At 39.2% G+C, this 16,064-nt stretch overlaps 1 protein-coding gene across 1 annotated transcript in view; it reads right to left on the bottom strand.

Moving 5' to 3' along the window:
* Positions 1-16,064, bottom strand: part of carmil3 (capping protein regulator and myosin 1 linker 3) — a 178,956-nt gene that overhangs the window by 15,630 nt on the left and 147,262 nt on the right. Inside the window, exons 23-31 of the mRNA XM_022677949.2 lie at positions 14,423-14,516; positions 12,636-12,734; positions 11,036-11,155; positions 9,101-9,214; positions 8,723-8,898; positions 7,650-7,737; positions 5,291-5,401; positions 4,998-5,064; positions 3,159-3,346 (exon numbers count right to left, since the gene is read on the bottom strand). Of these exons, the coding sequence (XP_022533670.2) occupies positions 3,159-3,346; positions 4,998-5,064; positions 5,291-5,401; positions 7,650-7,737; positions 8,723-8,898; positions 9,101-9,214; positions 11,036-11,155; positions 12,636-12,734; positions 14,423-14,516 (1,057 nt within the window). The remainder of the gene's footprint in view (positions 1-3,158; positions 3,347-4,997; positions 5,065-5,290; positions 5,402-7,649; positions 7,738-8,722; positions 8,899-9,100; positions 9,215-11,035; positions 11,156-12,635; positions 12,735-14,422; positions 14,517-16,064) is intronic.

Below are 16,064 nucleotides of genomic sequence, written 5' to 3'. Positions count from 1 at the left end.
TTATGAAGATGTGGATTTCATTTTCCAGCAGGAATTGGCACACTGCCAATAGTATCAAATTGATTTTTGGGTTCACATTTTAATATTCTGAATTACTGAAATAAAGTGACTTTTCAATGATATAAATTTTTTTTGAGATGCACTAGTAGTAGTAGTAGTAGCACACAGTTGTTCTAATTCTCCTGGAGCGTATCACTGATCAGCAGACAGTGTGTTTGATGATGCTGCGCGGTGTCGTCAGGGTGTGGCTGCTGTTTTGGGCCGCTGCTTTAATTGGATAAACAAGCCTGACAGATCTGCAGGAGGCAATGTGCATGCAGCCCGAGCGTCTCAGTTTAAGCGAATGTGATTAAAGGGAGAGGCTCGTGAGAACGGAGAGACTTTGAAGTTGTTTTAAGTCTATTTCGAGTTGGGTGAAAACATGGGTGAAGGCTCCAAATTCACACAGACAAAACAGATTTATAAAACGGAGGAAAGATGAATAATTTACAGCAGAACAAACCCACCAGTTCAAAAACCAGATTCATATTTCATTATCCGCTGCGTGTGATTTCTCAGTCTGTGTGACAGAATCCACTGAATCCACATAAATTTGCGGAGCTAAACACAGTCGCCCTTAGCACTGAGGCTAACACTTCAATTAGAGTTCAGCAGCACCTCTACTTCCTGCAGAGACTGAGGAAAGCACATGTACAGCGTATAGTGAGGACAGCTGAGAAGATCATCAGAGTCTCTCTACCTTCCATCACCGAGATCTACACCACACGCTGCATCCGCAAAGCCACCAGCATTGTGGACGACCCCACCCATCCCTCACACAGACACGGCAGAAGATACAGGAGCATCCGAACCTCCACTACCAGACTCTGCAACAGCTTCATCCACTAGGCAGTCAGACTCCTCAATGCACAGAGCATGCCCTACCAGACTCTGCAACAGCTTCATCCACCAGGCAGTCAGACTCCTCAACGCACAGAGACAGAGCTGAACCCCACCCCACCCAACGCACTCACACAAAACTGAACTGAACAGTATGTTACACATCTTTCACCTTATCCTCACTATACACTTATTACACCGTATCGGTACTGCACTGTCCTGTCTTAAATTGTCTCGTCTTTTGTATTTATTGTATGTATTGTTATTTAGTGTTATAATTTTATATTTTATGTTGCACTGTCGTCACTCCTGCACTTTATATTGTCTATTGCTTATTATTCCATGTTGCACCATTAGGCTGGAGGAACTTAAATGCATTACACTGTGTACTTGTACTCAGTTGTAATGACAATAAAAGCCTCTTGACTCTTGACTTGACTTGACTCTAGAGTATAATTGAACTGGAGATTTTCATATAAATACTGGAAAATCATAACTGTCACCTGGGAAGAGGATAAGGGAAATTGTCTGATCTGTAAAATTGAATTCGGAGAGAATAGAAAAGGTGCACAATCTAACCTTAACATAGCAAAATAAACCATCACCTCCAGCACAAGCAAAAAAAATCGGTCCCTTCATTTCCGCCTGCTTTTTTCCCGCTGGACATGTTAGCCTGTGTCACACCTGTTGCTGAAGGTGCTCATTTTTTCCCTCCTGCACCTGTTTCTACGAGTCATCTCTGAGCTCCGGACTCCATTTCCCAGAATGCACCTCACACTGACTTCATCCATTTACTCCCTCACATGATTAATCATATGACACCAGCCGAGTATTAGATTTGGTTCCGTCCTTCTACACAATACAATTTCCCCTTTCCTTTTATACCACTCTGTCATGTTATCAACCCGGACTCTCTCACAATTCTATTCTTTGTACGTTCTGTATCTCTACTCTTTTTTATCCTTTTTTGCAAATGGATTATCTTTATTTAAATAAATGTTGCCTAATCAGGACCAGGAATCGCACAGAATGAGTGTTTAAAGTATCTGCAGATGCCCTGTATAGCAAAGAACGCCACAGTAGACCACATTAAATTGAACTGAACTAAAGTTATAGCTAAGCTCAGCTAAAGTTACTATTCTAGTCCTGCACAGCTTGAATGTTTCAGTAAAAAATAAAAAAACAGACAGGTTGTGAAAAGGTAGTAAACTGAGTATAGTTATACTTAGAGTATTAATTCACTCTACACCAGGGGTCGGCAACAGGCGCTTGAAACATCTGCCCAGTGAGATTGTTTAAACTATAATAAACGAAAAATTAAATAAATAAAATGTCTCTGTGTTGTGCTTGGAGTGACTTTAGTTTCCGCCTGTTCTCATTTTTCCACCCGTTCTAAGGCTTCCTATCTCCTTATAAGGGCGTTTTTTCACGGCTGTGTCCCAATTCACTACGCAATTCTGCAATTGGTTCAACAACCCTCTGGGCTGGAGAGCTACTAGTCTGTTATGCTGAAATAGGTTATGCAGCAAGATAACACTAAACAACAGCAAGTTCTAGTCTGAATAGCTCAAAAGATTAAAGCTTTGATGTGGCTTAGTCAATATCCTGACTTAAACCCTACTGAGATTCAGTGACAGGACCTTAAACAAGCAGTTCAGGATTAAAAGCCGTCCAGCTTTTGAACAAAGAACTTAGGCTTCTCTATTAAAAGGAGATACAAAAGCATGGCTGAACCTGCTCTTGTTGTATGTGAATAGAACATTTTCATTGAATTGCACTAATTCTCAGCTATTCTCAGCTCTACATATCGACAGACAGTGAGAGACCTAAGAATTAGAATTTTATTTTACCTGCTACTGGCTCAGCTATGTTCCTCTCCCTCTGCAATACAGTTTGTTTTATTCATTTTGAACGTATTACTCGTGAGCAAATTGGTCTCTATTGTGCAGGCTTTGCATTTCTTAAATTTTAAAACAGGCCTTGTTATCCATTGTCCATCTTCTGCTGCATTTGGTTAACACGTCTCTTACTTCAGGTTGTGTTTCTAACTCTTTTAAAATGGTGTATGTTGAGCCTTTCCTAAAGAAAACAAATCTGGACCCATCAGTTTGTACCAATTCCAGGCCCATTTCCAAGCTTCCTTTTATTACAACTGAGATCTGTCTCTCCCCAGCTAGTGCAGTTTCTACAAGAAAAAAAATAGCCTTTTTAAGAATGTTCAACCTAGATTTCACCCTAATCTGAGACAAATCTCTTTATCTTATTGATCAAGTTTTTACCATCTCTGGAGGGGCGTAACCAGGCCTGTGTCTTCTTGGAGGGCGGGGTCTGACGTGAGTGACATGGCGCAGAGGTGAACCCTGGGTGGGCAGGGTGGACAAGCCTTCCCACGAAGCCGAGCGAGAAAGAGGAGGAACTGAACGAGGCACTGGGAGTGAAGGAGAGGCGTTTGGGTCTTCACCTAGACCTGGAAGAAATCAATAATATCATTAAAGTTAAAAAAAAAAAAAATATATATATATATATATATATATACATATATATATATTACTATATTGTAAAAATAGCATTTTAACACGGCTATTTAAAAATTATAGTATTTTTTGTTTAAAGTAACATAGTATAGCTTAGGTATAGTTTGACTGGAAGGGACATTTGCATGCCTCTGTACATCAAAAAAAAGTGTTAAACAAACCAGAATATGTTTTATATTTTAGATTCTTCACAGTAGCACCATTGCTTAGATGACAGCTTTACAAATCTTGTCATTTTCTTAGTTAACAGCTGTGCTGAACTCATCAAGAGTTAATTACTTGAATTTCTTGTCTCTTGATGTGTATACAGGTTTACAGTGAATAGCCCTATTTGAGTAATAGTCTAACGATCCATATTATGGCAAAAACTACTCAACTAAGTAAAGAGTAAATACTTTAAGAAATGAAGGTTAGTCAATCTAAATAATTTAAAAAACGTTTTAATTTTAAGTTTCCTCAGGTGCAGTAAAAAAAAACTGTAAAAACATTATGATAAAACTGGCTCTCATCAGGACCACGCCACAAAATGAAAACCAAGAGTTACCTCTATTTAACCTCAGAAAATACAAGTAAAACTTTTTACTGGTACTGCTGAAAGCTCTTTCTTACACCTACCATAAAAATGATCTACAGCTCTGGAAAAAAAGTAACAGACCACTTCAGTTTCTGAGTCAGTCAACAGACAACTTTTCTCCCAAATTCTAAATAAAAAAATAAAAATCATCAATAATCAATACATTGTCATGTAGAGCACTTATTTGCAGAAATGAGAAACGGATTAAATAAAAAAAGGATGCAGAGCTTTCAGACCTCAAATAACGCACACAAAACCAGAAAAATTAATATTCATATCATTCATATCATTACATTTAAATCCCAGTTTTTATGCATCTTGAAATGCATGTTCTCCTCCACCAGTCTTACACACTTCTTTTGGATAACTTTATGCCTTTAATCCTGGTGCACAAATTCAAGCAGGTCAGTTGGGTTTGATGGCTTGTGAACATCCATCTTTCTGTTGATTATATTCCAGAGGGTTTGCACAATTTGGTAAAATAAAGAAAAAAAAACGTCATCATTAAGTGGTCTCTTATTTTTTCAGAGCTGTATGTATCTCCAAAACAGCAGCTTTACAGGAGAGAGAAAAAACCTTGTAAACTTTCAATGGAAGTCAATGTAAAACGTGTTTATTTCAGGTCATTTTTTAGGAGTTTCTATTTGTCTGTTCATCAAGAAATGTTGGCACAGTGTAAGGAACAGTTTGTTCAAGTCTGTTCAAATTATATAGTAAACTACAAATCGACAAAAATGGAGATAAGTGTTTTTCATTGGACAGCGACGACATAAAAAAATCTGTGAAGTAAGGAATGTGTGGACCAATTATGCTCAAGCTTTTGCCGAGCTCTCAAGCAACATTTAAATGCATAATAACGCCACGTAAGCGTTCATAATTCATCACAAGCATCGGAAACCCTCTTTGATTCCTCTTTGAGCGGCATGCGCTCGGTACATGAAACTCCTTCCCAGTGATGTATGAGCGCGTGTGCTGATCTGAAGCGGCCGCAGCTGTCCTGCGTGACTCACTCAGTCTGGTGGAGACGGGGCGTATGCGTCGCGTTCTGGAGCTGCGCTTCTTAATGGCGATAGTATCCTGCGAACACATACACAGACAGACAGACAGACAGAGAGAGAGAGAGAGAGAGACGGAGGGAGAGTGAGAAAAATGAGTGGGTGCAGCAAAACACCAGTTGTCCAAATCACCAAGTCACTGAAACAGATGGCGAAGGCTATGGAGGCATGGAGCACCAATCAAAGCAGAATACAGACTCAAGCACAGTTTTGAGTCTTACGTGGGATCTGAGGAGCGGTTCACTTACTATGCTGATGCCAAAGTCGTCCTCAGGGATGTCCAGGACGTCTCCGTGCCTAAGAGTGCGCCTGGCCGTGCCACCGTCGTCCATCCGGCGCATCTGAGAGACCTGATGAAGCTAAATCCACACAGAAACAGAATAAATAAGAGGAGCTGCATGAGGAAACTAATGATTAGCGCTAATGAGCGCAGCTTCCTGGACTGAAACGGAGATTTTGAGTCATGACACCACATGGATGCAGCATTTCAATCGCATTTCTGACGCATTCTGCAGGAACACTTGAGACTTGTCGCGCTGATTCATTCATGATTCAGCGGAACACTCATCACTAGGATGCTCATCACCAAGAAATAGAGAGATCGGACAGATGCTGTGCGCACTCATCAGCAAATGAACAGAACTCCTCATCCCAAGAAACGCTGGGTTTTCAACCCAATGGAAAAATTATACAACCCCAAATTAGAAAAAAGTTGACACAGTGTGGAAAATAACTTTTTTCATTTCAATTTTGACTGCAGACAGTAGGAACCGTAGGAGTTACTTCACGTACATAAGTGTGATCAACTTCATTCATTTCAATTGGTAATAAACACATTAAACATAGAGATACTACATGGGGTTAGACATTGAAACTGAAACACCTGTCATTTTAGTGTGGGAGGTTTCATGGCTAAATTGGAGCAGCCTGGTGGCCAATCTTTAATCATTAATTGCACATTGCATCAGTAAGAGCAGAGTGTAAAGGTTGGTTCAATTAGCAGGGTAAGAGCAGCACAGTTTTGCTCAAAATATTGCAATGCACACAACATTATGGGTGACATACCAGAGTTCACACAACTTTTATCACGTCAGTCCAAAAAATATTTACCCAAGCTCCTGGGGATCGTCACAGTCAGGTTTTTTGGTAAATGTGAGACAATCTGTTGTGTTCTTTTTGGTCAGCCATGTTTTTTTTTGCCTTGGAACTCTTCCATAGAGGCCATTTTCACAGAGTTCTCTTTCTTATTATTGAATCATTAACACTGACCTTAACTGAGGCGAGTGAGACCTGCAGTTCTTTAAATGTTGTTCTGGTTCTTTTGTGACCTCCTGGATGAGTTGTCCAAGCCCTTTTGGACTAATTTCAGTAGGCCAGCCACTCCTGGGTAGGTTTACCAGTGTTCCATGTTTTCTCCATTGGTGAATAATAGTGAATCACTGTGCTTCACTGGAGTCCCAAAGCTTTAGAAATGACGTTGCATCCTTTTCTAGACTGATGGATGATCTATAACTTAAATTTCTTCAGATTGGGGCATAATGTGTTGATTTCACAGGTCTGACAGTAATCAGGCCTGATTGTGGTCAGTAAAATTAAAGTCAACTTTCCATTAGGTGTGATTAATCACAGTTAACTCTTAGTGGGGCTAACATCTACCAAGGGTTAGATTGGTTTGGATATTTTTAATAAATGTCGCTTAATAAATTAAGTCTTTATTATTTTTATGAAGTTCCTCATTTTAACCTGATTGAATAGTTGATTTTTGTTTTAATTGATTTTTTTTCAGTCCCCTTAAATTGTAAATTGAAAATGTATCACCAAGTGAAAATAAAGGTTAATTGATTTATTACTACTAACTGGAATTCTTCTGCACATCTTTACTCCTTCAAGACTTCTAATCATATGTTCATAATATGGAAGCATTTTTAGTTTTTTAGCTTTTTTAGCATTACTAGCTCTAAACTTCCCACGCTTCAACTTGTTTTGTAATGTATTGCTGGTATAAAATGTAAAAATGTATATATATGTATATATATATATATATATATATATATATATATATATATATATATATATATATATATATATATATTAATAAAATAAATGAAGTTGATCAGATAAAAGATAAAATATCTTTAAATACCTTTCATACTGTCCCAACTTCTTCTGATTTTGATGTTTGTATATAAGGTAATAATATATGCCCATTCCATTACCCTGAAGTTAATTTATAGTTGCTTCAAAATCCCAAACTCTTTGTGAGTTCTGTCTATAATTTCCCATTATTCACATGATGAAACATGAAAGCTCATAAAAAAGGGTGAGAAATTTAGAACGAAGAAAAAAAACCTTTCATGAGCTCCGGCATCCTCGTTCAGAACAAATCAAATAAAAAATAAAAGCATTAATGATGAGTGCACTCTGAGGCTAAAATACAGGCGTAATTACTGTGGAATTAGTTTCCTCCTTGAGTTGAAGAGAACAAGTATAAATAGCTCTATTTGAGGATCCGCAAACGTTGTAAATAAGTCTAGACAGAGCATTAACGGAGGCTTAGAAAGAACTGAGATAAGGTAAAAACGGGTAAAAAAAAGTTTTTTACAGTACCAGAGACTTGTGAGTGGCGTAGAGCTCTTGGAGAATCTGATCCACCACAGAGTTGGTGAGATAGGAGACCACAGACAGCTTCACTTCTCTGAGAGGAACAGAATTCACATGGAGATTCACATATTCAGTAACATTTACTACAATCTCATCTTACATCACCGATAAAGACAAACGAGCCAGTATCTGTGGCAGCCATACAATCCTCCCACCACCATGTTTTACAGATGAGTAGGTTCTTTTTACCTACCATATTCTTCGCACCATAAGGCACACTTAAAATCCTTCTAATAATCCAGAGCACCTTATGTATGAATTTTACCAGTCAGGTTGTAAGTAGCAGTAAAGCCACTCCGCTATAGTACAGCATTATACAGGAGTTTCAGTGAAGTTTCTCCACCACGAAGGCAGAAGCAGTATTGACATTAGCCGCTAACCGTGCTAAAAGCTAGCTCTTTTGCTGTTCAGAGGCAAATGTATCGAACTGTAGCTTGCACATTTACTGTGTTAAAACAAGCTAAGCGGGACGAACCACTAGTTGATATCGCCCTGGCTTACCAGAACACTCAGGGTTCCTCAGTGTACTGCGGTTGAGCGGCGTTTACTGGTGCTAAGCACAGCTAGTGTTTGCGGCTACCTGCTAATGCCAATGCTGCTGCACCCAGCCTTAGTGGAAATCTGGAAATCTACGCTTACTATAAATGAACAGAAGCAATTTACTCACCCAAATAAACAGTTTTCAGGGAAGAAATCTTTGTAGATTAATATGCAGCACTCATTTGACTTAAAATAATAATCTACTATGTAAAAAATAATAGAATAAGAAATATGAAAGCAAACCCACTGAATGAGATTGGGGGTGCCTAAAAACAGTGACAGGAAAACAGTATTAAAATGATCAGACAAGAATTACTTTGTAGTAAAGTGTAAGGTAGGACCAAAATATGGAAGTAAAAAAAGCATGTGACCTTATCTGTAAAACATGGCGGTGGGAGGCTGAATGAGGAGAGGCATGCCCAAACATTTTACTGGTGCTGTATATGTAAGTAAATCAGTACATCTAAAAAGGATCTTACTCCAGTGCTCTGTTGATGTCCTGGGCCGCTCTCTCCATCAGCGCAGTGCGGATCGCGGAGCGAGGGATGGAGACTCGCTCAGAGATGGAGGAGAGAGGAGGAGAAAGCTGTTCTGCAGCAGCGGTGGAGAGGGGACACAGCTCCCGACACAGAGACACCATAGAGTCCACAATCACCTGCACAGAGTAATCAGTATATCAAGCAATCTAATGTTTTGCTGTTTCAAAGAAAAAAACAATATGATGAGATTCTCTCAATCATCTAGCCATGTATCCACATATTCATCCAATAAACTATCAAACCATCTGTGCAATTATCTAACCATCTATGCGTAGGTACTCCCACCCAAGCAAACAACCATTTAACCAACCCACTCACCTGTAGCTCTTTATCAGCAGCTTTGGCCAGTTCTCCAGCCAGGGACTCCAGTCTTTGTCTGACAGGTCCATCAACAGAAAGCACATGAGCCAGCTCACACAGTGAGGGGTAGAGCTGCAAGAGACCAGAGACAACAACAGTGAAAACACAACTAGCCATATTTTAGTGATTTATAGAGCATCTGTTAATTATGCATCATTCAGCTAGATTTAAGGGATGTCGGTGTGTCTTTGGTATTGTAAGGCGCAGAAAATACACCTTGCATGTCTTAAAATGAGCAAAAGGCATGAACTAATTCTTTTAATTAATCATGGGTGTGTGTTAAGTGTACCATGAAATAAACCAATCAGTGTGTCACTTGCCATTTCCTTTAAGAGCCAGGTGAGCTCTGACTTTGGCGCGTTCGTATCTTAACAGTGCGGTGCTTTTTGTGTCTTAGCAGAGGAAATTGACCTATCCATTCATACTGTGAAGGCTCATATAAGGGAAAAGCAAGGTTATTTTATTCATTTGTTGTATATCTCTGTTTGCCTGGTTTACTGACTCTAACTCTCATTTTTTGACGCATTCTTTGCACTTTGTTAACCCTTATAACCCTACGGACAAATTTTCCGTCCAAAATCGCACCTTGTGTTCTCAGCTTAATTACTCAGGAATCCCTTCACACATCAACACAATCCATATATGGTTAGAAAGGGCGGAACTTACTCTTACTAAAAATAGTGATCACATCCCAGTGTGGTAAAGCTAAATCTACAAGAAACCCATTGAGAAAAACACCTAAAAAAAGTGATAGATCTCCTTCCCCAACCAATATTATTTACCTTTAGTGCTTCAAACATATTTATATGATGTTTCAATCAAACCAAATAATCTCAGTAAATGACTTAAAAGTGTCCACAGAAAAAGTGTGAAACTACCTGCTTTACTCAAACTAAAGCTAGGTATGGTGTGCGCACTACTTTATATAGTTTTTATTTTACTCGCACATTTTTACTAAGTAGTTATTTTGCACTTAACATTTTTATTAATTTAGACTAAAAAGTTTACATTTTTGTAAATACTGTAGTTTTCTTTGTGTGTCCTGATCTAAATACTGAAAGGCATAGGCTGCTCTGAGTGTCAGGTGGTTTTTAGTATCTACATGTATCCTAGAGGTGTGATTATTGATTATCAAGAAAAATAACTCCGCTTGATGCTGTTTCTCCATGTATTTTATCAAAGTAAAATTAATAAGCCATGTAATGATCAAACTATGATCAATATTATTATGCTGTCAACTCTCTAGTCTAACCATTTTCGAAAATATATCTTAGGTGTGAATATATTTAAAGTCTATACATTCAAAAATAAGTAAAAAAAAAACAGGCGCTTGGTAAAATTTTGGCCAAAACATGATCAGTTCCAGGAAAATATAACTATTCTGCTTCCTTTTACATTTTAAATCATTATATTTTTGAGCAGCCGTATGTCTTCTGGAGTAAAAGAGATCAGGGCATGTGACTGCCTGATATAATTACTGTGTTATAAGACCTGAAAAAGAGGAACTGACAAAAACGAAGAAAAAACACACCAAAACAGCCTAGAGTTCAAAGGGTTAAATAAACCTGCTTTTGGCTCCTCTTCCATGGTCTTGTGTGATTAAAAAGCAAAGGTATACGCACACAGGGTATGCACAGCGTGCATCTCGCACCTATAGGAATGGACTCTGATGATTGACTGTTGTCTAGGTTCATTTCAGTCAGTGGCGCACACCTCACTTCCAGTCCACCACACCCATCAGTGTAGATTAATTCCTTAACTCTACTCTATGGCACTATTTTAACAGTGCAGACTGCAATAGACTGTTGATGGGGTGTAAGATAGCGAAGAGCACCGCAATGCATGACATTTATCTCAGCCTTCATTCGTCCTCTGATCTTCTCCGCTGCTTACCGCTCGAGAGTTCCTGGCCTCCTTCAGAACCTGTCTGGCAGCCTGGAGCTCCTCCCCCTCACCTGTTCCTCTCAGCACACACACCTGCTGCTGGACCCGCACACACAGACGCTCCATCACCTGAGACAGAACAGAGGGAACACTGAGTTCATATTAGCATATTAAAGAGGCCAGTGTTCATGTCTGGAGAATAAATACAGAAAGGAACCATATGTGAGCAAGGTCACCCACACCTACACTATGATAGAGTGAATGCTAAATCTCTTCTTCACACTGTAGATGCCGAATTCTATCTATCTTTTTGCACCATCGTTTTTCAATAATCAGGACCCCAAAGGAAAGACCATCACAGATCAGCTATTATTAATAAACGAATGATAAATAAAATGTCAGAAACAGAAGCTCTGAATCTGCTGCTGCATATTTTTACAGTGTTGGTCATCCTCTAGTTCTTCATCATTGGTCACAAGACACTACCTACAGGACATTGTCTACAGGCCGCTGCCCACAGGACAGCTGTGACAATAAGGTGTTTAAAAACTCCAGCAGTGCTGTTGGGAATGACCCACCACCCAATTAATAGCTGCTCTTTGGTGATGCCCTAGTATCTCCATTGGGTTAAGCTCAGGACTTGGCTGTTAAAAACCTCCAATCTTTCTTAATGGATAAGTTTGTGAGATCATCTGTACTTTTGTGACCCTTTGAGCTTCATGTGCCTCCATAACATACTAGTGCATCTCAAAAAATTAGAATAGCATTGAAAAGTTACTTTTTTTTCAGTGATTTAGTTCAAAATGTGAAACTCATATAATATATAGATGTATTACACACAGAATCATGTATTTTAAGCATTTATTTCTTTTATTGTTAATGATTATGCCTTACAGCCAATGAAAACCCAAAAATCAGTGTCTCAGAAATTTTGCAATGTGGGCAGTGTGCCAAGTCCTGCTGGAAAATGAAATCCGCATCTCCGTAAAAGTTGTCAGCAGGAAAACCCTGCACTGACTTTAGACTACTTGATATAACACAGTGGACCAACACCAGCAGATGACAGACATGTCTCTCCAAACCATCACTGATTGTAGAAACTTCACACTAGACCTCAAGCAGTTTGGACTGTGTGTCTCTCCACTCTTCCTCCAGATTCTGATCTCTTGATTTACATAAAATGAAATATAAAATTTACTGGTGATCAGTGATGGTTTGGAGAGACATGTCTGTCATCTGCTGGTGTTGGTCCACTGTGTTTTATTATCAAGTCCCAAATCAGTGCAGTTTCGTTTTCCCGGAAAATCTTACAGCACTTCATGCTTCCCTCTGCTACTGACAACTTTTACGGAGATGCGGATTTCATTTTCCAGCAGGACTTGGCACACAGATCAGATTGCTGCTGCTGCAGCTCAGCCAATTAGCCAATCTCCATCCTGCCCTGCCTCTAAACCCATACATCACCCAGTGACCTGCCCAAACTACCTCGCCCCTTTAATAGTTAAAGTCCACATACGTTTCTGAACCACTGCATCTTGGCTATGATGGACTAATCTAAACAAAGGAAAGCACAGCTCTTCCACCAGCAGTGTAGTAAGCGAGAGACTACCTGCTCAGCGGTACTGGTGACCAGGCCCTGGTGCAGCCGTAAAGCCTGCTTCTGTGAGAATCGCTGAGTCTGATTATTCCTCAGCAGAGCCCGCTGGATCTGACAGATGGAGAAAGAGAGAAAGAGAGAGAGAGAGAGAGAGAGAGAGAGTCATAAACTGTGCATATTCTACAGTGACAACGATATTCAGATAAGGCTCCAGTCACATGGAAATCAGCCTAATTAAATGCTTGATGAGTCAAGATAAGAACACTGCGAGTTGCCAAATCCTTCACAAAGTCACCTTCCAGAGAGCCAGCTTCAATTTTTTTTAGCTCCAGCGAGAAAGCCACCTCACTTAATACTTAACGCTAGTCTTAATGCTCCCTCCACCATGCTTCACAGATCATATGGGGTCTTGATGTTTGTGGCTCTGCTCTAATTTGACTATTCCAAACTTTTTTAAACATCATGTTTTTAAACATCTGCTTTGCCATAAAAGGCTATTCTAAGAGGAAGGACCCTTTATATCATCGCTGTCCAATGAAAATGAGTATCTCCATTTTTGTCGATTTTTAGTTTCCTACATAATTTGAAGAGATAAATTGTTTCTTACACTGTGCCTGAGTTTCTTGATGAGCAAATCAATATAAATATGTCAAAATGACCTGAATTTAACTCTTTTTACATTGACTTCCATTGAAAGTTTAGAAGGTTTTTTCTCTCTCCTGTAAAGTTGCTGTTTTGGCAATATGCAGCTGATGTTTAAATATTTTTAAGGACGCAGCTGATGTATCTTTCATCATTCGTCTTTGGTTACAGTTTTGTTGGCCATTGATCACAGTTTTTTGCACAGGTGTTACGTTCTAAATGTGCTAGCTAACGTTTCTGGAGAATATGTTTGTAAGTCCTATGTTTGTTAGTGAGGTAGCAATAAACACATATACTGTGGCAATTAGTTAATTCCACATAGTATGTTTACGTCAGTGTGGTTTAGTGAGAGTGAGCTTCTTTTAATTAGTGAATTAATACTTGTAGATGATAACAACGGTTCTAAATATACTTGCCTGGCTGGATTAAAACCTGCAATAGTCTTTGTCTCATTGATCCATAATCAGTTCATAGGCTTATCTCTGTACTTCATGGAAAATTGCAACCTGGCATTTCTATTCTTCTTGCTAATTAATGGTTTTCATCATCTGGTGAAGCCTCTTTATTTTTGTTCATGAAGTCTTCTGTGAACATTCGATTGCTAATATGACTAATGTGTATTAACTTAGTACACCAGTGATGACTTTCTTCTTCAGTTCTAAACGGTTGTACTGGATATGGCCGATATTCTTTTTTTCTCAGCTTCACAACTGCTTGCTTCTAGCCCATAGACTCATAGCTCTCTGTTTTTTATGCTGGTTATTCTAACTATTAATGCACTATAAAACCCAAAACTCACATCTTCAACTGAGCGTAGACATAAAGCACTATTTGTGGTTGGAAGAATGAGTGTATCAGAACACACCTGGGCAACAAAACACACCTGGCAGTCACAGGTATTGAAATAAAAGTTGAAATTTAGATTTTTTTTTTTTTGTCTTATATTTATTTTTTAATATCAAACCCAAACGTTGTGGGATCAGCCTCACTTTTTCAATGCATTTGGAGGGAACTGTATGTAGTATTACCACTATACCACAGTGGTGCTACCAATATCAACACATGTTAATACAAGACACATCTAATAAAATCTGTTAAGCATGGTGTAGGGTGCATTGAAAAGCTGATGTTTTTTAAAAAAAAATGAGCGCGCTCACTTTAGTCATGGCCTGTTCTGTCTTCTCGGGGGCGCTGCGGTACGCCTGTGTGACATCACTGAGCGGGACAGGCATGTACTGGAGTGTGAAGTTACTGTCAGAGAGCGTAAAAAAAAGAGAAACAGAGAGAAAGAAAGACAGAAAGACAGAAAGAGAGAAAGAGAGAGAGGTAAATATACTGTACGTAAACTTTCTAGTTAACCTCAGAACAAACGCAAAAAACAAATGCACAAAGCTCACAGAGACGAACACGCCCACGACACAAAGATCAGTCATCAGTCAGCGCTAGAAGAAAAGCTGAGGCTGCTCTTCAGTTGCAGCCCCTCTTCAGAGCTTATGTTCAACAGCTCTTACAGATACGGAGAATCCACAGCTCTGAATGCGACGCCAAGGTCAAGATAAATTAGCTGCTTCTGGAAATCTCCATCAACAGCAGAACGTCTGGGTCCTTGATGACCGAGCCGCCGCCGACTGAGCATATCACAAACGGGTCAGGTGATGAAATGCGATGTAATCTCTCTCTCTCTCTCTCTCTCTTTCTCTCTCTCTCTCTCACACTCTCACACTCTCACACACACACACACACACACACACACACACACACAAATACACACACTTACACACTGCACTGGTTATTTAACCATGTGTCAGGGCTTCTGGAATAGCACACTTTGAAGAATAAGTAACAGCACAGGGTGAGTCAGTGGGAATATTACTGTGAAAATCTATTTACTTATACAGCCCTGGAAAAAAATAAGAGACCACTTAAAAATGATGAGTTTCTTTGATCTTATCAAATTGAAAACCTCTGGAATATAATCAAGAGGAAGATGGATGATCACAAGCCATCAAACCAAACTGAACTGCTTGAATTTTTGCACCAAGGAGTGGCACAGCATAAAGTCCAAAAGCAGTGTGTAAGACTGGTGGAGGAGAACGTACAGTCCTGCAGTTTTTAATATGCCAATACAGTTCTAACTCCATATTGTTTATTCTAACTTTGTTATATGTTATTAAATACAGCACTTTGATCAGATGCATAGATTTTCTATGCTGGAAGACCCAGCCATGACCCATTTTCAATGCTCTTACTGAAGGAAGGCAATTGTTGGGCAAAATCGTGTGATATATTTGACCACATCCATCCTCCCTTTAACAAGGTGCAGTCATGTTTTGTCTGTAGCCTTTGCAGAAAAGTACCCTCAAAGTATGATGTTTCCACCCCCATGCTTCACGGTTGAAACAGTGATCTTGGGGTGGACTCATTCTTCTTCTTTCTCCAAACATGACAAGTGGAGCTGATACTAAAAAAGCTCTATTTTGGTCTCCTCTGACCACATAACCTTCTCTCTTGCCTCCTCTGGATCTTCCAGATGGTCACTGGCAAACTTCAAAGATGAGTGCAGAATTTGAGGGCTTCTTAAATAAAAACTAACAGGACTTTGAGAGCTAGAATTCTTGCTGGTTTGGTAGGTGATCAAATACTTATTTCATGCAATAAAATGCAATTTATTATTTAAAGATCATACAATGTGATTTTCTCTCGCAGTTGAAATGTACCTACGATAAAAATGACAGACCTTTCCTTTCTTTGTAGGTGGAACAGATGTGTATCAAATACTTATTTTTCTTAACTGAATGA

The sequence above is a fragment of the Astyanax mexicanus genome, chromosome 8, assembly GCF_023375975.1.
Source record: "Astyanax mexicanus isolate ESR-SI-001 chromosome 8, AstMex3_surface, whole genome shotgun sequence".
Lineage (NCBI taxonomy): Eukaryota > Metazoa > Chordata > Actinopteri > Characiformes > Acestrorhamphidae > Astyanax > Astyanax mexicanus.
This window is presented reverse-complemented; position numbering and strand designations above follow the sequence as displayed.